Source organism: Anolis carolinensis, unplaced genomic scaffold, assembly GCF_035594765.1.
Source record: "Anolis carolinensis isolate JA03-04 unplaced genomic scaffold, rAnoCar3.1.pri scaffold_8, whole genome shotgun sequence".
NCBI lineage: Eukaryota > Metazoa > Chordata > Lepidosauria > Squamata > Dactyloidae > Anolis > Anolis carolinensis.
This window is the reverse complement of record NW_026943819.1, coordinates 8,928,174-8,954,875: the sequence shown is the minus strand read 5'-3', so window position 1 is coordinate 8,954,875 and position 26,702 is coordinate 8,928,174. Positions and strand designations below refer to the sequence as shown.

At 39.1% G+C, this 26,702-nt stretch overlaps 1 protein-coding gene across 1 annotated transcript in view; it reads left to right on the top strand.

Moving 5' to 3' along the window:
- Positions 1-26,702, top strand: part of loxl2 (lysyl oxidase like 2) — an 87,372-nt gene that overhangs the window by 22,847 nt on the left and 37,823 nt on the right. The window contains exons 4-6 of the mRNA XM_062961289.1: positions 7,396-7,607; positions 15,513-15,720; positions 21,844-22,027. Of these exons, the coding sequence (XP_062817359.1) occupies positions 7,396-7,607; positions 15,513-15,720; positions 21,844-22,027 (604 nt within the window). The remainder of the gene's footprint in view (positions 1-7,395; positions 7,608-15,512; positions 15,721-21,843; positions 22,028-26,702) is intronic.

Below are 26,702 nucleotides of genomic sequence, written 5' to 3'. Positions count from 1 at the left end.
TGTACCTATAAAATTACATTAATTGAGGCATCAGTAGGTTAAATGTTTTTGAAGCTCAAATTTAAGATAAGACTGTTCAACTCTGATTAAATCATTATTCTCATCTTCTTCGATGTAAATGTGCTTATGTATCCTTTTAATAATAATAGTGTAAAATAATAAATGTAATACAGTAGAGTCTCACTTATCCAACACTCGCTTATCCAACGTTCTGGATTATCCAACGCATTTTTGTAGTCAATGTTTTCAATACATCATGATATTTTGCTGCTAAACCCGTAAATATAGTAATTACTACGTAGCATTACTGCATATTGAACTACTTTTTCTGTCAAATTTGTTGTCTAACATGATGTTTTGGTGCTTAATTTGTAAAATCATAACCTAATTTGATGTTCAATAGGCTTCTCCTTAACCTCTCCTTATTATCCAACATATTCGCTTATCCAACGTTCTGCCGGCCCGTTTATGTTGGATAAGTGTGACTCTACTGTATTAATAATGATAAATACAGGAAAATAATACATGTAATAATAAATAGAGTAAAATAATAATAATAATAATAATAATATCAGAGTGAAATAATAAATGTATTAATAATAATAATAATAATAATAAAATAGAGTAAAATAAATGTAATAGCAACAATAATAGAGAAAAATAATAAATGTAATAATACCAATAGTAATAGAAAAAATAATAAATGTACCATATATTCTCAAGTATAAGCTGACCCAAATATAAGCCAACCAGGACCCTCAACTGAGTATAAGCCGAGGGGGGCTTTTTCAGTCTTAAAAAGAGGGCTGAAAAACTAGGCTTATACTCGAGTATATACAGTATTTATTTTCTCTTTGTTTCTGCTCTTATTTGGATGGAGGAGTTAGGAATTGTGGGAGTTGAAGTCCAAAACACCTGGAATGCCAAAATTAGCCCATGCCTGATCTAACCACTAACACTTTTTAATATTATATCAAAATTTTGCTTCCTAATGGTACTTCAAGAGCTGGTTCTCCCTTCTGAACATCAAATTGTTTTCCGATGAAGAACAGCCTTTAGTCTGGCAAAGCAATCTTTAGGTATCTTTTACAAATTCATTTTTAGCAGATATATTGAGCTATTAAAGGCCCGTAAGCTGTGAGTTTGGACAAATATTAAGAGGGAAAAAAGGAACAAGTCAGCTCTCCTGGCTGATCTCAAAATGCTGCATTATGCTGACTTGGTAAAACCATTAGAAGGCTGGAATGTCCTCCAAGGATAAAAAGTATGATATATTTCTGAAGAAATTGGTCATATGCTTTCTTAGCCAACACAGGATGAATATAATAAGAACAAAGGAAGATTTTTTCCATGCAATGCACAAACCAGACGAGATCCCTCCTTTCCTTTCTTCCTTAGAAATGTTTAGGGGAAAGAGCTCATGTTCCAGAAGCATTCTCTCCTGACATTTTGTCCACATCTATAGCAGACATCCTCATAGGTTGTGAGGTCTGTTGGAAACTATGCAAGTGAGGTTTATATATCTGTGGAATGATGTCCAGGGTGGGAGAAAGAATTCTTGTCTGTTGGAGGCAAGTGTGAATGTTGCAATTGGCCACCTTGATTAACATTGCAGCTTCAAAGCCTGGCTGCTTCCTGCCTGGGGGAATCCTTTGTTGGGAGGTGTTAGTTGGCCCTAAATGTTTCCTGTCAGGAATTCCCCTGTTTTTTGAGTGTTGCTCTTTATTTACTGTCCTAATTTTCCTATGTACAAGATCACTGAACTAAATAGGGATGAAGGGAGGTGGGGACAATTACAATATACAGTTCAGCCTCCTCCTGCCTCCGTATCCACCGGACTAGTATCTGGTTTCATTTATCCACATCCAACATTAGCATTTTTAGGACCTCCGGCACAATTCTATAATGTCCTTTGGTCACAGGTTCTAAATTTCAACAGAGTTCCCTATTATCCATGGTTTCAGGTATCCATGCAAAGTGGATAAACGTATCCCTTTCAAATACATAGAGTCGTACTGTAATTTTAAAAATTAAAAAAAAAGAATTGTAGAACAGCTTCTCTACGTGTTCAGCTGGGGCTTTCTAGTTTGCTCTCTTCCACTTGGAAGGGAGATTTACGCTTCAGGAACTCCAAACCATAGTTTGCATTAATGCAGTAAAGTGGATTAATGATTTGCCCTCTCCAAGGTACTTCTTTTTTTTTGTTTCCTATATCCCATCGAGCTTCATATTCCCATGGTTTTCAAATGGGAAAACAATATGGAAAAACAATACAGCAAGAAGTTCAGTCTGGAAATACTTGCTTGCGTTTTAGTGCCCCTGTTTATTCCAGAATCCCTGGAAAGAAACATCTGGACTCAGTGGCCACAATGTTCAGCTGGGCTCATAGCTTGTTATTTATGTTGCTGGTTGTGGGGAAGCAAAGCCAAGACTTTTATGGTAGAAGCATATGGTGCAAACATTTAGAATGGCTTGCACATGACTCATTTACACCGCGATAAGCTTAGCAAAGGTAAAAAGATGTGGGTTATTCCCCCCCCCCCCCCCCTGATTTCCATGTGCCGCCTCTTCACGTGCTGGGAAACTTATCATGAAATGTGCAAGAAAGACATAATTATTGGATGAACAGCAGAATGCTGCCCCATGGTTTCCATGTTAGGATCAGGTGCTAAGAACAGGATTTTGGTAATTACATTGCCAAACTAGGTTTAAAGTTTTTTTAAACAATATTTATTTATTGTTAAATAAATATTGTTATTGAGGTTACGGTGTTTCTTGCAAGTCAGAGACGGTCCAGAATAACTCCCAGGTATGTTGGTGCGCTGCAATGCTCCAGTGGGATTCCTTCCCAGGTCATCATCAAAGCTCGATATGTGTGTCTGTTCTTAAGATGCAAAGCATGTTAATGTGGGATTTGTGTATTGGTAGTGTTTAAATGAAATTTGTGACTGGCATGTATTGCATACAGGTTGCATCATCCAGAGTATGCTATAGTCTGTAAAGAGTTAATGACTGAGAAGCTGTGTTGACCTTGATGAGTGGCTGGAACCTTGGGAGTGTCCAGACTCAAGTGTTTTTGTACATTACTGATTGTGTCAGTTGAGATCTTGCTCTGTTCTGAGTTGGTGTCTGCCTAGAGTGAAAGCCAAGCCTGTGTTCGTCTGTAATTCTGTTTGTCTTGTAAAGTAAAGCTTTGTATATACTTTTTAACATCATTTCTGACGTCTCTTCGTTTCTGCGCTCCATTGACAACATACAACTGCTGCTACGCTGCGATTTACTCTGACAAAGCACACGTCTGCATTTTAGATGGATTAGGAATCAGTTGGTTTACTCTGTAATAGGCAGTAAGAGCACCTAAAGCTTCAGAGAGCTTCTGTTCAACCATTTCAAAGCTCCCTGCTTGAGCGGTGATGGCACGATCATCAGCATAGATGAAACTCTGTCCCTTCTGGCAGTGGCTGATCATTTGTGTAAATGTTATACATTGATGGAGCAAGTATGCTCCTTTGAGGCAGGCCGTTCTTCCTGAAATGACTTGCAGTATTTTAATAATAATAATGATAATGATAATAATAATACAGTTGAGTCTCACTTATCCAACATAAACAGGCCGACAGAACATTGGATAAGCGAAAATGTTGAATAATAAGGAGGGATTAAGAAAAAAGCCTATTAAACATAAAATTACATTATGATTTTACAAATTAAGCACCAAAACATTGCAACATTTACTAAAAAGATTGACTACTAAAAGGCAGACTGCGTTGGATAATACAGAACATTGGATAAGTGAAGCTTGGATAAGCGAGACTCTACTATAATAATATTTTAACAGTTTTTAATGTTTTTGGATTATTGTAATTATTTGTTTTTAATCATTATACGTTCCATTCTATTTTAACGCTCATACATTGTAGGTTTTTAATTGTGATCTGTATTGTGATCTGCTTTAAGTCTTGTTTGAGAGAGGGAAGTGGGATAATAATAATAATAATAATTATTATTATTATTGGGAAGTGTTCGACTTGTGATTTTGTGATACGAAATGCAGCATATCTATCTTGTTTGCTGTGTCATACAACATTGTTGTGTCAATAATAATAATAATAATAATAATAATAATAATAATAATCAGTATGATGTGCTGGTTTGAGTGCTCTAAGGAAATTCTGCTTAATAATTGCACAAAGGTACAAGGGAAAACCAATTGTCATAACCTACACATTTGACTGATTTCTAATACATGTTTCTAGCAAACTCTCCTTTCCACCTTCAGAAATATTACATTTATGACTAGAAAGGGAGGAATTCCATGGCGGTGAGGTAATGATGGAAGAGCTATGTCATTTTTTAATTTCAGATTAGGAAATAAGTTCTTTCGAAAACGTAATCTAAACCTCCGGTAGCTTATTTCCTTTGTTCTCTCCTTAACCTTCCTAACTTTTAGCTGCCAAGAACTTTTAAAATTCCCATCTGGTGCAACACTTTTGGTCTGCAAAATGTGAAAGCCCCTTCTTATGACTCATATCCCATCTCTTCAGTTATAAGGGAAACACGGGCTCTTCCAGTGCAGAAGGATGCATTTATTGAAATGAGGACAGAAGTCTTTGAAAACCCATTTGTTCAGGCGTGGAGGTTGTAGGACTTCGGCGTTGTGATTCAGCAGCAGCAGCAGAGCCAGAGTGAAGATGAGGAAGGGGATTTTGGGTTACAGATGCAAGAATCAGCAGATGATGGGATGCAGGATGAATTTCAGGATGATGTCATGGGGATGGGGAATCATGGAGCTACCTTAAAGAACAATGGGTTCCCCTAAAACTGTGGAGACCAAAATCCACTGCTTGTGGTAATATGAAAATAACCAAATAAACTCAATGTATATATTACAATAACATATATCCAAAAAACAGGACTGTTCCAATCGCATAGAAGTAGAAACCAGCATTTCTTCTCTTGAAGTATAAAGCCAAGTTTTTCATGTAAGTAAATGTCCTGTTCTTTATTACGTATGAGTAGACTCCAGTTCTCATATAACTTGACTCAAACCTGCAGAAAGTTTACGAAAAAGTTTACAAAAAAGTATATTCAGAGAATCTACTTACTTCAATAATCAACAAAAGTTCAACTTTTGAGGTGAGAAATTCACCATCAGTTTTCTGAATAGGTGGATCCTAAGGGGACATAGATAGTGGCTAAAGGTAGTATTACATTATGACATGAATAATAGAACATATATAGAAGAATATAAAATCTGTGAACCCAAAAAAGGCTATGATACTCACAGTTTGTCTTTATTAAACCATGTACTCTGCAAGGAGTTTTATTCTGTGGCAGGTTTGAGTCAAGTTATATGAGAACTGGAGTCTACTCATACGTAATAAAGAACAGGACATTTACTTACATGAAAAACTTGGCTTTATAATTCAAGAGAAGAACCGCTGGTTTCTACTTCTATGCGATTGGAACAGTCCTGTTTTTTGGATATATGTTATTGTAATATATACATTGAGTTTATTTAGTTATTTTCATATTACCACTAGCAGTGAATCATGGAGTTACACAGGCTGGTTCAGAAGTGCAGCCTGTGGATGAACTCCTGAACCAGCCTGTCACAGATGAAAACCAGGGAGACATTCCCATGGGAAATAATGAGCTTGATTTGTCTTCAGGATCCTGTTTAGGTGCAAGATAATGAGTTCTTTGGCCTTGACATTCAAGATGCTCCATTGCTATCTCAGGCAGATCGTTTGCAATGGAAAGGAATGCCTCAGCGTAGCCTGAGATTAGCTGGAAAACGGGAGGCCACTGAAGGGAAGAGCATTTTCCTTTTTGGGTTGCTTTTAAAACTGTGTGTTGGGAGACAAACCTCCGTCAAAGCAAATTCTCGCTTCACCAGAGTGGATGGATTATTTCTATCATTTCTACCCCGCCCTTCTCACCCGAGAGGACTCAGGGCGGCTTACAAAAATGGCAATTAATGCCAATACACCAATATACAATAAAATAACATTAAAACAGTTAAAACATTTAAAATAGTATCATAATATACAATAAACAAAATTAAAACAGTGCAAAATGCTTGTGCCATTCATCCGCCAGACCTTGTACAAAAACCTTAATCCAGACCGCGTCGAAGCAACATGTCTTCATGCCTTGGAAATTCTCCTGCTCATGAATCCTAGTACAGTAGAGTCTCGCTTATCCAACGTAAACAGGCCGGCAGAACGTTGGATAAGCGAATATGTTGGATAATAAGGAGAGATTAAGAAAAAGCCTATTAAGCATCAAATTAGGTTATGATTTTACAAATTAAGCACCAAAACATCATGTTATACAACAAATTTGACAGAAAAGTAGTTCAATACACAGTAATGCTATGTAGTGATTACTGTATTTACAAATTTAGCACTAAAATATCACGATGTGTTGAAAACATGGACTACAAAAATGCGTTGGATAATCCAGAACGTTGGATAAGCGAGTGTTGGATAAGTGAGACTCTACTGTAACCTGTGGACTATTGTATCTTTGGAAATAAACTCTTGCTTTTTGCCTATGGATCATTGAATTTAATGACTCTATTTTACAACTACTTTAGGAACTCTATTTTTTCCTGCTTTGCTACAGTAGAGTCTCACTTATCCAAGCCTCGCTTATCCAAGCCTCTGGATAATCCAAGCCATTTTTGTAGTCAATGTTTTCAATATATCGTGATATTTTGGTGCTAAATTCATAAATACAGTAATTACAACATAACATTACTGCATATTGAACTACTTTTTCGGTCAAATTTGTTGTATAACATGAAGTTTTGGTGCTTAATTTGTAAAATCATAACCTAATTTGATGTTTAATAGGCTTTTCCTTAATCCCTCCTTATTATCCAAGATATTCACTTATCCAAGCTTCTGCCGGCTTGGATAAGTGAGACTCTACTGTATATATATATACTGGTTTTGCTCAATTTAACTACAAAAGACTATCTTCTGCGTGTGGCCTGGTGTCAATAGGAAGGTGAACTATTCTGAGGTGCGACATTTGGGTCCATCTACACTACAAAATTAATGCAGATTGACACCACTTGATTTTCCATGGCTCAATGCTGTAGTTTGTAGTTTGGTGGGGAACCTACACACTTTGTTAGAAAAGTCAAAGGCCTTGTAAAACCTATATCTCCCAGGATTCCATAGCATGCAACCATAGCAATTGAAGTGGTGTCAAAGTGCTTTAATCCTACAGCATAGATTTACCATCTCGCTTCCATTAGACCTAGCGAGCAAAGCCCAATGCTGAGGCATAATAAAACTTGTAGTTCAGCAACCAATTGGCAAATGTAGTTCTGTATTATTTCAGTTGGCAAACCCATGTCTACTCTATTTCCCTTCTTTTCAGAATAAAAATATCCACTTGGAAGACACTCGGCTGCGGGCCATCCTGTCTCACTATCGCAAGAGCATCCCGGTCACCGAAGGTTTTCCAGAAGTGAAAGAAGGAGGCGTCTGGAAGCAGATCTGTAATGTAAAGTGGACCCAGAAGAATTCTCGCGTCTTCTGCGGCATGCTTGGGTTTCCCAGCGAGAAGAAGTACAACCTCAAAGTTTACAAGTAAGAGAAGGCTTTGAACATAAGGAAAGAGGTAGAATCAAGCTCTTGATTCTCTGCTCTCCCACTTTTTCAGCTGCTTTTAAAGCGTCCTGGTTTTTCTGTCTTCCTCCTGCTTTCTTCTTCAGCACCAGTTATGACAAATGCATTTCAAAGTGTAAAAAGTAACTCTAGGAACTTCGAGAACTTCGTAATATAGTTTGGTGTACCGTATATACTTGAGTATAAGCCGACCCAAATATAAGCCGAGGCACCTAATTTTACCTCAAAAAACTGGGATAATGTATTGACCCAAGTATAAGCCGAGGGTGGGAAATGAAGCAGCTTCTGGTAAATTTCAAACTAAAAATAGATACCAATAAAATTACATTAACTGAGGCATCAGTAGGTTAAATAATGTACAGTAGAGTCTCACTTATCCAACATAAACGGGCCAGCAGAACGTTGGATAAGCGAATATGTTGGATAATAAGGAGAGATTAAAGAGAAACCTATTAAAAATCAAATTAGGTTATGATTTTACAAATTAAGCACCAAAGCATCATGTTATACAACAAATTTGACAGAAAAAGTAGTTCAATATGCAGTAATGCTACGTAGTAATTACTGTATTTACAAATTTAGCACCAAAATATCACGATGTATTGAAAACGTTGACTACAAAAATGCATTGGATAATCCAGAATGTTGGATAAGCGAGTGTTGGATAAGTGAGACTATATATATATATATATATATATATATATATATATATATATAATTTATTTATTTACAGCATTTATATTCCGCCCTTCTCACCCCGAAGGGGACTCAGGGCGGATCACATTACACATATAGGCTAACATTCAATGCCTTTTAACATAGAACAAAGACAAACAAACATAGGCTCCAAGCGGGCCTCGAACTCATGACCTCCTGGTCAGAGTGATTCATTGCAGTTAATTGCAGCTGGCTTGCTCTCCCGCCTGCGCCACAGCCCGGATATAGATATACAGGTACATGGATCTATATGTATATAGGATTTGCAAAGACCTGCAAACATATGAGGGGAAAATTCATATATAAAATTAATGTGTATAGATAGATAGATAGATAGATAGATAGATAGATAGATAGATAGATAGATAGATAGATAGAGATATATAAGTACATAGTGATTGCAAATGCATGCAGGAGGTTAATGCCTATATATCTGTAGGAGAGTTTGACAAATATTTCAGGGGAAAATGCTTTTATAAGATTGATGGATATATATTTTTCTTCTTTCTGACTTGCAAGGGTGGCTTTTTCCCTTTTCAAAACATTCCCTTGGTTAAGAGTGATGGAGGCTTTGAAAAACACACTGATAAAGGAGAGTAAGAGAGAAATATATCATATATTGCAAGCAATGGCCTCCAGGTTCTGTTGCCCGGCCTTAACCTTGACCCCATTATAAGCCAGGGGAGGCTTTTTCAGCTCATAAAAAGGGCTGAAAAACTCGGCTTATCTACGGTATTTTGTTGCACTCTAGCCTTGAGACACCTTTTCACCCAGCAGTACACCAGAGTCCAGTAGTACTAAGTACAGCAGTTTATTAAGAAAAGCATGTACAAAAGGGAAAAGGGCATTTCCCAAAAGAGCAGGAGAAAAGGAACTACAAAATAGCAGTAGTCCATATACAAGAGAGCAGTAGTCCAAAAATGGCAAAGTACATAAAGTCAAGAGTCAAAATCACAGAAATAAATCCATGAGCATTAAAAAAAGGAACTTTTTCCAAGGCCAACTCTTTCAGGAACATAGGCAAACAAAGGAAACTTGAGAGCTGAGACAGGAACACGAACCTTTTGGCCACATTGTCTCCTCTGAGAGACACCAAGTAAACACCACTTAATTTAAGCCCAAGTTTGACTAAGAAGAAGAAGTTTGACTGAAATCATGCCTCACACATCTGGGTTTTAAGGACTTCTCACGAAGTCTGTTTAATCTATCTTTCACTCCCTCTGTCCAGAGACCTAATTTGATTTCCTGGGGAAACTCCCTATCAGCTGAAGGCTATTCCCAAGAGAAATTGACCTTTCACTGGTTTCCATTTCCTCTGTTGATAAGGAATGAACATCAGAATCCAAAACATCCTCGGTCTCATCTTCAACTGCCTGCAATTCTCTCTGATCTAAACCTGCAATTCTCCCCAATCATACACAAGACTCCTCAGTTTGAAACCCATCATCCCCCTCATCCTCTGAGAAATCCCCAACCTCTTCCTGAGCCCAACATATTCATCCTCATCAATAACATGTGCACTCTTTTGACTCTATTCTGATGTGGCTCAGCCAACGGTCTCCTAATTTTCATGAAATGTTGGCAGGTACGATGTTTAGAATAGGACTTCAGGTGGGAACAGGCACATAGCTTCAGTTCCTCCTTCTATGTCTGAAATGTTTTCCTTCACAATTTCCTTGGATTTTCCTTCACAATTTATACCAAGTGAGACCCAGGTGGCTGCAGAACAACTTAGGCAGAGAAATCACCATGTATTAATTTTCCTTCTCCAAAACAATGTGCTATTGAGGCAAAACAAAGCGTGGAGAAGACCCAAAGGCCCAAAGTTTGTCGTTGATATGCTTGTTCTTCTGACTTCCGTGAAGATTGTTCATGCCAGTACATTTCCATTGGCTGTGTGTCGTTTTTTTTCTCAGTTTTTAATTTAAATTATTGAAAAATTGTGAATTTTACATATTTGGTACTTAAAACTTCTTATACATTCTTTAACAAATTTGCAGTACAGAGTTATGTATATCATAGCTCCTATTGTATTTTCACTCTCTAACTTTATTACATACTCATATTATTTACCTTTTGTTACCCTTCACCCAGTGCTATCCCTTCACCCCAGACCAGCCAATTACAATATTTATTTCCAAAATTCCATTGTTTCTTTTATAGGTTTGTTCCCCTTACCTTCTACATATACGAACTCTATAAATTTTCCCCATATCTTCCCAAAATCATCCTTTTTAAGTAACCCTCATTTAATCTTAATATTATATGCCAATTTATCATTTATCGCAATATCCCATATCTCCTTATACCGTTCTTCCAATTGGCACTCCCCCCTCCTTTCCATTTTTTTTTTTTGCTATTAACAATCTTGCTGCTGTTACCAAGTTGGCAATTAGTTCCTTTAACTCTTTTGATATTTGAATATTATCCATAAATGACAACAGTGCTATTTCAGGTAAAGGTAATAATAATAATAATAATAATAATAATAATAATAATAATAATAATAATAATAATAATAAAACTTTATTTATATACCGCCCTATCTCCCAGATGGGACTCAGGGTGGTTTATAGTCATAAAAGCAAACACAAACATTACATAACAACATAATACACATTATTAAACAAAGTAAAATAATACAATTATAACAATAAATGACCAGATCAAGGGGACGGGAACCATAAAGGTAAAGGTTTTCCCCTGACGTTAAGTCCAGTTGTGACCGACTCTGGGGGTTGGTGCTCATCTCCATTTCTAAGCTGAAGAGCCGGCGTTGTCCGTAGACACCTCCAAGGTCATGTGGCCGGCATGACTGCATGGAGCGCCATTACTTTCCCGCCGGAGCGGTATTTATTGATCTACTCACATTAGCATGTTTTCGAACTGCTAAGTTGGCAGGAGCTGGAGCTAACAGCGGGCGCTCACTCCGCTCCCCAGATTCAAACCTGGGACCTTTCAGTCTGCAGGTTCAGCAGCTCAGCGCTTTAACACACTGCGCCACCGGGGGCTCCGGGGGCTATTTCAGGCATTCCTATTATTTCTGTTTTGGTGATTCCCTTTATTTCTTTAAAAATGTTCTCCCAAAATTTTTGAACATATTTACAGGGCCACCACATATGTATATATGTACTGATTTCCTGACAGCCCCTCCATCACTGCTTAGAGTATTTCTTATCAATTTGATTTAATCTAATTGGTGTGAGGTGTCAGGTGTGAGGTGTTACAAGAAAACAACCAAGGGACGATTAATGGCTTGGGATTGTGCAAAGTTATGAGTGTCTCTTTGCCTTGGCCAATCCAGCCATAAAGAGAGTATTGAAGTACAGTATATATAAGTATTTCCGGGTGATCGGGTGTTTTGTTTTGCTCATAGGGACAGCTGATCCCATGCTGATTGATTATCTTTTCTCTCTTCAGATCTCAAAAACCTATTGTTTAATTCTCAGAGTAGTACAGGGTCCAAAAAAATGAACCATCTGTTCCATGTGGATTTGTTTTCATTTGACAGGACATTAATTTAGTTGGTGTGATGCAAATCCCTGCTCCTCTCAGGTCAAGTCACACTTTCTCAGCCTCAGAAGAACACAGAGGCAAACTCGTTCTGAACATACCTTGCCAAGAAAACCCCATTACGGGGTCACTTTGGGGTCTCCATAAGCCACGAAAGAGGCATTGATGTAGTGTAGCAACAAATGTTGCTTCCCCATTCAAGTCAAAGTAGTAGGTAAAGGTAAAGGTTTTCCCCTGATGTTAAGTCCAGTCATGTCTGACTCTGGGGTTGGTGCTCATCTCCATTTCTAAGCCAAAGAGCTGGCGTTGTCCGTAGACATCTCCAAGGTCATGTGGCCGGCATGACTGCCGCCACATTCCCGCTGGAGCGGTACCTATTGATCTACTCACATTGGCATGTTTTTTAACTGCTAGGTTGACAGAAGCTGGAGCTAATAGCAGGCGCTCATTCCGCTCCCGGGATTTGAACCTGGGAACTTTCAGTCTGCAAGTTCAGCAGCTCAGTGCTTTAACACACTTCGCCACCGGGGTTCCTTGTGCAAAGTAGTAGCCAAGTTATTTTTGCACAGGAGGCAGAAAAGTTCATCAGCATTTCTCCCTGCCAGCATTACTGAAATCCAATAATTATATTAAATGACTGAGCAGTTATTGCCATTCATGACGCCCAAAAGGAAATGGCTACATCACTCTGCCCAATGGCACATGGAGGATTTATTTGGCAGATGTGGACAAGAAAAACATTTCTTCCGAGATGTGAAGGTTATATGTTGAGCCAAACAATCGGGGCAAGTTCTATGTTCGGAAAGGAGGGCATCAGTCTTCTGGTGTGGTGTATATAGAGGTCATCCAGCAGCTTCCTTCGCTGCTATAAGGCCAGCATATCCAGATGCTTCTTTAAATGGAAAGCAAAAAAAAAAAATCCCTGACTTTCTCACTGGTCACTTGGATCTGTTTCTCTTTACACGTGACTCCAAAGACACATTGGTGGACCGTTCATTTCTCTGGCTGCATTCCACGTGATGCTTCCAATAAACAGGCTCCTTCCCAAACGTGCAGCCTCTCATTTACACTGTGCTTCTCCAGCTGGGAAACCAGTTTCCAAACTGGGTTTCAGTTCCACTGATCTGGCTCGCTGTTTTTGTAACCGCAAGATTAAAAGGAACCCTCCTTGCCGGCCCACAGAACCACATTTTTAATTCCCAAAACGAACGGCAGCTTCTAGATGCTGAGGTCACCCCTATGAGGCTCTGGCCCCCCAGGATAGCGGGAGGCAAAATGATTCACAGATGGCTCTTCAGTTAAGAAAACAACTTAGTTCATTGCCCTTCTTGCTGCCAGACTTTCATCCTGGAATGCAATTTAGTTTCTTTGTGTTTGACAGTGCAGTTTATGTTTAAGGAAATATAAACTTTAAAAACTCAAAGAGTTTCCTATCCTACTATGTTATCTTGGCTGAGCTCTTTGGAGCTCCGTTTCTGAAGACAGAGCAGGAGGCGAGCCTGATTCTTTAACCATCTTTTCCTGAAGGTTTGCCTTTCAAACACACAAGACGTAAGGAGATCAAAGAGGATTAAGACGGAAGACATACCCTGTTTCCCAGAAAATAAGACATCCCCAAAAAATAAGACCTAGCAGAGGTTTTGCTGAATTGCTAAATATAAGGCCTCCCCCAAAAGTAAGACCTAGCAAAGTTTTTGTTTGGAAGCATGCCCGGCACCTGCCAAACAAAACACCAGAACTTGCAGGATCGGTAAATGCACATACCAGTTGTACATGGAAATAATGGTAATAATATATTAATGTTATATTATTTATATTTATACAGTAGTAACAAGAAATTATTGTCAGGAGTCATAGTTTGTCTGGTTTGGTTATGTTGGTTTGTGATGACAACTACTATACAGTATATAATAAATGTTCATTTTTTTGTTCAACAATAAATGTGAATTCTTCTTCATGTAAAAAATAAGACATCCCCTAAAAATAAGACCTAGCACATCTTTGGGAGCAAAAAATAATATAAGACACTGTCTTATTTTCGGGGAAACACGGTAGCTAAAAGGTCTGCTCTCAGGTCAAGGTGTTATGAGAGGAATCTTTCTTCTCATTTTGAGAAGGAATATTTAGTCTATATTCATCTAGCCCCGGTGGCAAAGTGTGTTAAAGCGCTGAGCTGCCAAACTTGCAGACTGAAAGGTCCCAGGTTCAAATCCCGGAAGCAGAGTGAGTGCCTGCTGTTAGCTCCAGCTGCTGCCAACCTAGCAGTTCGAAAACATGCCAATGTGAGTAGATCAATAGGTACCGCTCCGGCGGGAAGGTAACGGCGTTCCATGCAGTCATGCCGGCCACATGACCTTGGAGGTGTCTACGGACAACGCCGGCTCTTCAGCTTAGAAATGGAGATGAGCACCAACCCCCAGAGTCAGACATGACTGGACTTAACGTCAGGGGAAACCTTTACCTTTACCTTTACCTTTACCTTTATTCATCTAGCCAAAATGTAGAGACTGGACAGAGTGGAGGGTGAGTCCTGGCACCGTAGCAAAGGAGGAAGGAAGCTAAGTTTATTTATTTATTGTGTCAGAAATGAATTGAGAATACAGTTATAATGTATAGAAAAGCCACAAACAAAGTTAAAAACTTGGTGTTATACTAAATTTCCCTTGGAGTGCCTCTGGTGTTGCTGTGAGAAGGTCCTCCGTTGTGCATGTGGCAGGGCTCAAACCGCATTGTAGTAAGTGGTCTGTGGTTTGCTCTTCTCCACATTCACATGTTGTGAAAACCACTTTGTAGACCCATTTCTTAAGGTTAGCTCTGCATCTCGTGGTGCCAGAGCACAGTCTGTTCAGTGCCTTCCAAGTAGCCCAGTCTTCTGTGTGCTCAGGAGGGAGTTTCTCATTTTGTATCAACCACTGATTGAGGTTCCGGGTTTTAGCCTGCCACTTTTGGACTCTTGCTTGCTGAGGTGTTCCTGCGAGTGTCTCTGTAGATCTTAGGAAGCTATTTCTTAATTTAAGGTGTTGACTTGCTGGCTGATATCCAAACAGAGGATGGGCTGTGGCGCAGGCTGTTGAGCAACCAGCTGCAACAAATCACTCTGACCAAGAGGTCATGAGTTCGAGGTCAGCTCGGAGCCCCGTGTTTGTCTTGTCTTTGTTCTATGTTAAGGCATTGAATATTTAATGTGTTGTCGAAGGCTTTCATGGCCGGGATCACAGGGTTGTTGTATGTCTTTCGGGCTGTGTGGCCATGTTCCAGAAGCATTCTCTCCGGATGCCTGCCATAGATGTGGGCGAAACGTCAGGAGAGAATGCTTCTGGAACATGGCCACACAGCCCGAAAGACATACAACAACCATTGAATGTTTGCCTTATATGTGTAATGTGATCCACCCTGAGTCCCCTTCGGGGTGAGAAGGGTGGAATATAAATACTGTAAATAATAAATAAATGTCATTGCCATGGTCTTTTCATTACAGGCTGCTACTTCCTGATGGATGTATTATTTCAGCAAGCTAGTCAATTACATGAGATTCTCAGTTAACCAGAATTCAAGCCACCAGCAAATGAAATTCTTGTGCAAAACAATAAAACTGTGTTACATTAAGTTTGTCTTGATTCATTTCTGTTTTTCTAGGATAGCAGCATACAGAAGAAAATACAACTACTGGGCTTATTCCGTGGACTGTACAGGCAACGAATCCCATCTCTCCAGCTGCAAACTGGGCCCGGCTCAGGTGAATGCTACCTGTCAGTATGGGATGCCGGTGGTGGTCAGTTGCATCCCTGGACGTGCGTTTGCTCCCAAAGGTTACTACGGTTTCCGCAAAGCCTTCTGGCCAAAGGTAAGACAGAGGACTATTTTGCTGAAGGACCTCAGCTTAGAAAAGCCACTTTGGGGATAATAACCTCCACTTGCTAGAAGCATCTGAATAACTTTGGGATTCTAGGAATTATCATCTTCCCCTTCTATGCATTTTAAATAAGTGTTGTTGCATAACTTGTAAAGATGGCAATTTTCTAATAAATGAATTATACTGCTGGTGGTGCAGCAGTAATTCGATTTTTAAATCCTCATATCGTGTCAGCTTTTCCAGTTGTTTCTCCTCAATCTTGCTGTCACCTGATATTGCAACATCGACAATCCATACTTAGTTTTTTAACACGATTGTGAGTTCAGGAATATTGTGTTCCAAAATCCTGTATTATTATTATTATTATTATTATTATTATTATTATTATTATTATTATTATTGTTGTTATTATTAACATTGAGGCTGGGTGGCCATCTGTCAGGGGTGCTTTGCTTGTACTTTCGGTGCACAAAGGCAGAAGGGGATTGGACTCAATGGCCCAAAGGATCTCTTCCAACTCTCTTTATTATTGTTGTTGTTGTTGTTGTTGTTTATTATTATTGCCCGGTGGCCAACTATAGTCCGGCCCTCCAACGGTCCGAAGGATCGTGAACTGGCCCCCTGTTTAAAAAGTTTGGGGACCCCTGATCTACACTGCAGAATGAATGCAGATTGATACTGCTTTAACTGCCATGGCTCAGGTGGCAGTTGCTGTTTGGTGAGGCACTAGCTCCCTTTTGCAGAGAAGGCTCAAGACCTTGTAGAACCGCAACATTCATGGTTTCATAGCATTGAGCCATGGTAGTTCAATGTAGATGCAGCCAAGGAGTGGCCGTGATGCCCAACACCATGGGATTCTTTCCTCCACTTTTTATTTATTTATTTATTTATTTATTTATTATACTTGTATACCGCTATTCCCAGTTTGGCTCGGAGCGGTTTACAGAAATAGATTAAAACAATACACTTAACTTTAAAATAACAATAAAAACAATAAAAACAACAATAAAAACAACAATAAAAACAGACATAGCCCCGAGTTTTTCACCCATCGAAAGCTTGTTGGAAGAGCAAGGTTTTGCAGGCTTTCCAAAAGGCAAGTAGGTCTCGGATAAACCGTCTGTGTGGCCTGTTTTTCCAGACTTCATGATCCCAAAATGTCAAAATATATGTTTGTTTGGGAAATACAGGAACTCTTCTCTCTCCCAGGCCCCTTCGACCTCTTTATCCATCCTCACTCAGAGTGCAACATGTTTATTGGAACAAGGTGATAATTCACTTTATTGCAGGACTTTCTTCTTGTTTTGGCTCTGTTGGTTAAGGACAGCATGAGTTTCTTTTATTGCTGGCTCTTGGCAAACTGTTTGCCACATTCTTGTTCTCTGTTTCTTCCTTGGAATCAACTGACTGCTTATCTGGCCGGCTCCAGGTTTGTTTGGGGTTTTTTTTGAGACAGCGAGTTATTCTATGTAAATGTGAAATGCAGACTATTGTACATCAGGGGCTTGTATGTAAAAATAGCCTATTTTCACCGCCAAAGTCCCTAAAGCAGGGGTCCCCAAACTTTTTAAACAGGGGGCCAGTTCACGATCCTTCGGATCGTTGGAGGGCCGGACTATAGTTGGCCACCGAGCAATAAATAATAATAATAATAATAATAATAATAATAATAATAATAATAATAATAATAAAACCTGGCTCTGGCTCACGAATGGGACCCTGAAGAAGGAGACAGAAGGCCTGATCCTTGCAGCCCAGGAGCAAGCCATCAGAACAAAGGCAATTAAGGCCAAGATCAAAAAATCAGCTGATGACCCAAAATGCAGACTGTGCAAGGAAGCTGACGAAACCATTGATCATATCCTCAGCTGTTGTAAGAAAATTGCACAGACAGACTACAAACAGAGGCACAACTGTGTGGCCCAAATGATCCATTGGAACTTATGCCTCAAGTACCACCTCCCTGCAGCAAAGAACTGGTGGGATCACAAACCTGCAAAGGTATTGGAGAATGAGCATGCAAAGATACTGTGGGACTTCCGAATCCAGACTGACAAAGTTCTGGAACACAACACACCAGACATCACAGTTGTGGAAAAGAACAAGGTTTGGATAATTGATGTCGCCATCCCAGGTGACGGTCGCATTGACGAAAAACAACAGGAAAAACTCAGCCGCTATCAGGACCTCAAGATTGAACTTCAAAGACTCTGGCAGAAACCAGTGCAGGTGGTCCCGGTGGTGATGGGCACACTGGGTGCCGTGCCAAAAGATCTCAGCCGGTATTTGGAAACAATAGACATTGACAAAATTACGATCTGCCAACTGCAAAAGGCCACCCTACTGGGATCTGCGCACATCATCCGAAAATACATCACACAGTCCGAGACACTTGGGAAGTGTTCGACTTGTGGTTTTGTGAAACGAAATCCAGCATATCTATCTTGTTTGCTGTGTCATACAATGTCGTTTTGTCAATAATAATAATAATAATAATAATAATAATAATAAATAATAATAACAACAACAACAACAACAACAACAATAATAAAAAGAGGGTTGGAAGAGACCCCTTGGGCCATTTAGTCCAATCCCCTTCTGCCTTTGTGCACCAAAAGCACAAGCAAAGCACCCCTGACAGATGGCCACCCAACCTCAATGTTAATAATAATAATAATAATAATAATAATAATAATAATAATAATAATAATAATGTGATTCTGTGATACGAAATCCAGCATATCTATCTTGTTTGCTGTGTCATACAATATAATAATAATAACAATAATAATAAGGGTTGTAAGAGAAGAAGAGACCCCTTGGGTCATTTAGTCCAAACCCCTTCTGCCCTTGTGCCGTGGGGGCCGGATAAATAGCTTCGATGGGCCGCATCTGGCCTTAGTTTGGGGACCCCTGCCCTAAAGGAACATCCAGTATAAGCTGAAGTTGCTTTTTAATTTAAACAAATCTGTGATGCTGATGACTTTGATACTGCAAATCTGTGCATGTCTTATACGAAACATCATGCTCTTATTGACCCTCCTTGATTTCCAGCAAATTAGGTTACCAAATTTAGAGGACTTTCCCCTTTCGTACACATAGGTCACCAGAGGCAAAGTGGTCATGACTGAGTTTCAGAAAACACTTCCAAAATTCCTGGGGTGGAAGTCACGGGACAATCCGTTACTGTGCAAATAATTTGAGAAAACACGTTTCTTTAAGGCTTGGAGAATCGTTTGACTTGGACATAAGCATTTTTGTCTCCCCTCAACTTATGGGAAAATATGTGCATCATGTCCTTGGATGCTGAACTTGTTTTCGGCTTATTTCAAATATTTCCGATGGCTCCTGCTAAAGCTGATGTTCTCCTTGGGATTGAAGAGTTTCTTAAAACCATAAGGCTCTGACGTTTCAAAGTGCGATACAGCCATGCTCGTTTTTACTTTCCGTTTTTCAGGTGTTAGAGTTTGACGGCTGGGTATATCCAGTATATGACAACTTTACGTAGGATATAGCACATCCTATGATAAACAAATCCAGATTCTGTACCAGCTCCAAATGTACCCACTGCCAAATTTGGAATTGCATCATCTAGTCTGCACACTGAGAAATTCAAGGAGTTATGGTGCAAAAAAGTTGTCTTTTTTATCAGACTCTAACAGAAACTGTCTTATTCCAGGACTGTGAGTCCTGTTCTGTAGTGTTTCGCTATGAAATAACCCATCCTCTCTAAACAAATAATCTGCTACATATTTTATTTAACAATATGCCATTAAAAAAATGGCATCTAATCGACTGAGTTCATTTAGAAGCATATCTCAAGTTATGGGGCCGTGGTGGCGCAGTGGTTAAACTGTTAAGCTGCAGAACTTGCTGACTGGAATGTCAGCAGTTCAAATCCATGGGACGGGGTGAGCTCCTATTGTTAGCCCCAGCTTCTGCCAAACTAACAGTTTGAAAACATGCAAATGTGAGTAGATCAATAGATACCACTTCGGCAGGAAAGGAACAGCACTCTATGCAGTCATGCTGGCGACATGGACAACGCCGACTCTTCGGCTTAGAAATGGAGATGATTCGGACTTGATTAGACTTAATGTCAGGGGAAACTGTTACTTAAAGGTTTCCCCTGACGTTAAGTCCAGTCATGTCTGACTCTGGGATTTGGTGCTCATCTCCATTTCTAAGCCGAAGAGCCGGCGTTGTCCGTAGACACCTCCAAGATCATGTGGCCGGCATGACTGCATGGAGTGCCATTACGGTCCCGCTGGAGCGGTACCTATTGATCTACTCAAATTGGCATGTTTTCAAACTGCTAGGTTGGCAGGAGCTGGAGCTAACAGCGGGCGCTCTTTCCGCTCCCGGGGTTTGAACCTGGGACCTTTCGGTCTGAAAATTCTGCAGCTCAGTGCTTTAACCCACTTTGCCACCGGGGCTCCTTTTAATATACCATATATACTTGAGTATAAGCCAACCTAAATATAAGCCCACCAGGATCCTCACTCGAGTATAAGCCGAGGTTTTTTCAGTCCTTAAAAAGGGTTAAAAAACTAGGCTTATACTCGAGTATATACAGTACTTAAAATGTTAAGACTTTTTAAATAACTTGATTGCACTGTTCTTGAGCGTGAACTTTGTAGATGACAATAGAATGGAATAGAGTATGTTACATCCACAAATATCAAAGTATTATCTGTAGTAATTGCATTATAATTTCAAACAGTTCAGCAAAAGAATTTGCTTGACAAATTTAAAAGACTCTCTGAACAGGGTGATGCATGGTTAGAATTAGACCCAGTCTTTTAGACTCGAACATGCCTATCTGTATTTTATAAGTGTTTTTATGAATGTCTGATGTAATTTAATAACTTTTTAATTGATTCACAATGTATTGTACAATTTTATATATGTGTTTTATTGTAAGCCGCCCTGAGTCCCCTATTGGGTGAGAAGGGCGGGATATAAATATTGTAATAAATAAATAAATAAATAAATAAATAAATACAGTAGAGTCTCACTTATCCAACACTCGCTTATCCAACGTTCTGGATTATCCAACGCATTTTTGTAGTCAATGTTTTCAATAAATCGTGATATTTTGGTGCTAAATTCGTAAATACAGTAATTACTACATAGCATTACTGCGTATTGAACTACTTTTTCGTCAAATTTGTTGTATAACATGATGTTTTGGTGCTTAATTTGTAAAATCATAAACTAATTTGATGTTTAATAGGCTTTTCCATAATGCCTCCTTATTATCCAACATATTCGCTTATCCAACGTTCTGTCGGCCCGTTTACGTTGGATAAGCGGAAGTCTACTGTAAATAGGATAATTTTATGAAGACTTTATTTTATTTTTTTTGCTTATCTGTGGTGGTGGAAATCATGGAAATTATGCATAGACCATTTATTTTTGCTCATTAGCTATTGGAAGTACAGTAGAGTCTCACTTATCCAACACTCGCTTATCCAACGTTCTGGATTATCCAACGCATTTCTGTAGTCAATGTTTTCAATATATCGTGATATTTTGGTGTTAAATTCATAAATACAGTAATTGCTACATAGCATTACTGCGTATTGAACTACTTTTTCTGCCAAATTTGTTGTCTAACATGATGTTTTGGTGCTTAATTTGTAAAATCATAACCTAATTTGATGTTTAATAGGCTTTTCCTTAATCCCTCCTTATTATCCAACATATTTGCTTATCCAACATTCTGCCGGCCCGTTTACGTTGGATAAGCGGGACTCTACTGTAAATAGGATTATTTTATGAAGACTTTATTTTTTATTTTATTTTTTGCTTACCTGTGGTGGTGGAAATCATGGAAATTATGTATAGACCATTTATTTTTGCTCATCAGCTATTGGTAGTATTACCGTATTTTATGTGTGGCCCAAGACGATACTTCAAGAAGCCAAATGTTAGACATCCCAGCTCTATGCCAATCGCCATCTCTTGTTATGAAGTAGTTTTTGGTAGGATCGAGTTAGGAGGTGCTCCTTATTTTTGCATGCAGAACTAGGCAAGTGATGTAGAATAATAAGCACATGATCCACAGTTATATTCCTTATATATTTCCCTTGTGCGTTTGTCTTTTTCCAGCCCTCACTGGTGAGGTTAAAGGGTGGCCCCAGCGAAGGATCAGGCCGCGTGGAAGTGCTGATGAACGGGCAATGGGGAACTATCTGCGACGACAACTGGAACCTTCTATCGGCCAGCGTGGCCTGCCGAGAAATGGGCTACGGGTCTGCCAAGGATGCTGTTTTGGGGGCAGGAATGGGGCAAGGTAAGCCTGTGCAGCAGGTCCCACATTCAATTCCTGGCATCTCTTGTTCACAAAAAGCCAAGGCCATCTTCTTGAAACCCTCGAGAACTGCTGCCAACCACAGTGGTTGGCACTGTGCTAAATGACCAAAGGGCCAGTTTTGTATTCTACATCTGATCCCTGGGTATTTCCAGTTTAAATGATTGTGTAGTCTCTGCAAGTCAAAATGGACAATACAGGATGGACAGTAGACTTATTTGGTAGAAATTAGCTTAATCGGTCCCTATTCATTTCTCTCAAAAGGGTTCTGGCTCAGGAGGCAATCAGGCAGAAAACCGTCTCGTGAGAGAACAAAAATCAAAATATTTATTGTTGTCTTAGCTATGATAAGGCAAACAGCCGTACACACACAAAGGTCTGTACCATGCAAATGGTTGCTGCGAAGCGTGTCGCAGTTAACAAAGAATATATATCTTGGCTTATTGCTGATGGTCTTCTTCATCTCCACACCTATTTTGGCACAGGTGGTATCTGTGGCCTAACTTGTTTACTCCAAGCTAGCTTCTCTCCTCAGAACCTTCTAGAGAAAAGCGCCAGCCCAGGGTTCATACAAAGAGCTTACATTGTCTATCTATCTATCTATCTATCTATCTATCTATCTATCTATCTAGACATTTCTCTCTATATAGATAATTATATCTGTATAGGATTTGCAAAGACTTGCAAACATGTGGGGGGGAAATTCATATATAAATGAATACAGATTGGTAACTCCCCATTTGCATTCTAGTCCCCAAGAAAGGGGACACACAGTCCAATGTGGATTTTATACAGCTGTGTGGAGGGGGCCAGAGATAGCAGTAACCACAAAACTACTGCATTCATTTCTCAAGCAAGTGAAGTTATGCTCAACTTTCTGTAATAAAGACTTTGCCAAAGTCTTGACAGTCATTAATAAGGTATTGTTGAATATGAAGAAATTAATGTGAAGGGACCATAAGCCAGAAAATAGTAAAATTTTGCATATATAACTTTGCCTCTGCATATATCATACAGTAGAGTCTCACTTATCCAAGCCTCACTTATCCAAAGTTCTGGATTATCCAAGCCATTTTTGTAGTCAATGTTTTCAATATATCGTGATATTTTGGTGCTAAATTCGTAAATACAGTAATTACTACGTAGCATTACTTCATATTGAACTACTTTTTCTGTCAAATTTGTTGTATAACATGATGTTTAGGTGCTTAATTTGTAAAATCATAACCTCATTTGATGTTTAATAGGCTTTTCTTTAATCCCTCCTTATTATCCAACATATTCGCTTATCCAACATTCTGCCGGCCCGTTTATGTTGGATAAGTGAGACTCTACTGTATATAGACATCTAGATAGATATGAATATAGATATGTAGGACTTGTAAATATTGCAGGGAAAATGCACGCACACACACACAGACACAGATGTCTAGATATAAACATAGATATATACTGCTTGCATACATATTGTAACACTCCTGGGCGGCGCGAACATTGGGAACCAACACAGAAGCCAATAACAATATAATATCTTTATTAAAGCAAATAAAGTTCCAAATGGAAATTAGCAGCCAAATAAAAGTAGCAATTGACCTTCCAGAAAAGATCAATTTTAGTCCAATAAAATAAAGTCTTATGTCCAGTATTAGAGTTCAAAATCCAAAAACCGAAACACACTCAAACTCCTTCTGAGTTTTGAGTGGGGAAAGGAGCAGGGAGCAAGTAAAGTCCTTTAGAATAGATGCAGGGCAATCTATTCTTGCAGGGATTGCAGGGCAAGGCAAAACTAGATGTTCAGGAGCTGAAATGCAGCCCCAACGTGGCAAGAAGGTAAACCAACACCAGGTCTACTCCAGAGTAAGTGCACCGTCAGGCCGCTTGGAAAAACAGGAACAAGAGACGACGATGCTTCCCAGTCAGAAGTTAAGTTGACACCGCACCGAAGATTCTCAGCACAAAAATTTTAATGTTGTTCATAGCTCCCCCAAACAGGTGCTTGACTCCCCAATACTTCCCAAGAGAACTGAAATGCCAAAACATCACGCCCGGTGCCTGTCTCCCTAATTCTTCCCAAGAGAACTGGGTTTAGCAACAATCGCCTCGCTCTGCTAATCTGGCACTTCTTCTTAAACTTTGCCTTTGAGAGCGGTCTGTTTTCAAAAAAGCCCTTCGATCAAACAGTAATTCCTCCGGAGAGCCAGGGAGAGCCGGCACCGTCTCAAGGGCATCCTTAATTGGCTCTGGCACAGAAACGTCAACAGGAGACATCTGGAAAGGAATTGAATCTTGCTCACTTGGGAAAAAACCCAAATCCTCTTCAGTTTGGTCAGCAATAGCTGCGGGGTCAGGGGCCAAAGGTGCCTGAGACATCACACATATATACTGCAGGAGGGAAATTCACTTATAGAGAGAGGATTTGCAAATGTTTCAGGGGAAAATGCAAATGTGAAATTAGTATATATAATTATAGATCTATATCTAGCTCTGCATTGTTTATATCAGCATTAAATGTTTGCTTGTTGTGGCACCTTTCATGGGTAGTCAGCCTTTCCCTTCCCGACATCCCCATTGTCTCGGCACTATAAGAGGGTTTTGCTAGACTGGTTGCTCTCGTTGCAATGGTGTAATAACAGTGAGGCTGCGGACCATATTTTAGTTTTTGGGGACCACTGGTGGCCCATGGACCACAGGTTGGGAACCACTGGTATAGAGGAAGGTGAGCATTTTGCAACACAAATATTTCTGAAATCTTTTTTCATTGGCTCCTACCAATCTTTAAACATTCTCCAAGGCCAGCTGTGAGGCAAGGAAAACCCACATCACCAAATGGAATGAGTAAAGCAAAGCACCTCCAGACCTGTGTGGTTTGGGGAAGGAAATGGAAAAGGAATGACAAGTATGAGCCACACTGCAGCTCCCTGGAATCTGAAAAATGCAAGCTTGCCAGCCAAGCTACACACGGAATGCCCAGATATGTATTTAATTGCTGTTACAGCCGTGGAAGCGCCGGCATCGCATGAAGAAGTCTGACTGCAACGTGACGGGCTCTCCCGTGCCGCTTGCTGCCGCATCTCCCAGCCAAGACTTGGAAACTTGAACCAGCTGCTTTAGCACTTTCCTTACTGAATATAAAAAAACACCAAGTAAAATGTTTCCAGCTCAAGGCACTTGTATTTGTCCCAAGAGTTTAAAATATGGAGGGATTACAAGATGACCCCTCGGAGAAGCTTGTTGTTACAATGCTGCGTTTCCTATGGAAAGAGATGTTAGTTTGGAAATGATAGACAGAGATGGATAAAAGAAAAGTCGCTGCTTTGAACTAGAATCCCCCATAGCTATGTTGGCTGCTGGATTCTGGGAGATAAAGTACAAAAAGGGATCTTTCCCATGTTTTTCATAGTTTGATACTATAATTGCACCATTGCAAAAATCCTGGAATTTGTAGTTTGATGGGGGACTTTGGGTCCATCTACACTGTAGAATGAGTGCAGTTCAATCAATTAAGTGCTATGGGAGTTGTAGTTTTAAAACATCTTTAGCCTTCTCTTCCAAAGTTCTCTTCCAGTTTACCTCATTAAACTACAACTTCCATGATTTCATAGCATTGAGCCATTGCAGTTACCATATATACTCGAGTATAAGCCGACCCGAATATAAAATGAGGCATCTAATTTTACCACAAAAAAACTGGGAAAACATTGACTCCAGTATAAGCCGAGAGTGTTAAATTTCAGAAATAAAAATAGATACCAATAAAATTACATTAATTGAGGCATCAGTAGATTAAATGTTTTTGAATACAGTAGAGTCTCACTTATACAACATAAACGGGACGGCAGAAAGTTGGATAAGCGAATATGTTGGATAATAAGGAGAGATTAAGGAAAAGCCTATTCAACATTAGGTTATGATTTTGCAAATTAAGCACCAAAACATCATGTTATACAACAAATTTGACAGAAAAAGTAGTTCATTACATATTAATGCTATGTAGTAATTACTGTATTTACGAATTTACCACCAAAATATCACAATGCATTGAAAACATTGACTACAAAAATGCGTTGGATAATCCAGAATGTTGGATAAGTGAGACTCTAATGTATTTACATAAAGCTGAAATTTAAGATAAGACTGTACAATTCTGATCAAATCATTATTCTCATCTTCTTCAATGTAAATGTGCTTATGTATCCTTTTAATAATAATAGAGTAAAATAATACATGTAATAATAATAATAATAATAAACACAGAAAAATAATACATGTAATAATAAATAGAGTAAAATAATAAATGCAATAATAATAAGATCAGAGTGAAATAATAAATGTATTAAGAATAATAATAAAAATAGAGTAAAATAAATATAATAGTAGCAACAATAATAGAGAAAAATAATAAATGTAATAATACCAATAATAGAGAAAAATAATAAATGTACCATATATTCTCGAATATAAGCTGACCCAAATATAAGCCAACCAGGACCCTCACCCAAGTATAAGCCGAGGGGGATTTTTCTTTAAAAAAGGGCTGATAAACTAGGCTTATACTTGAGTATATACAGTATTTAAAGTGGTGTGAAACTGTATTAATTCTGCAGTGTAGATGCAATCATCGTCCCCCCCAAAAGGGAACTTTCCAAAGTTTTCTACT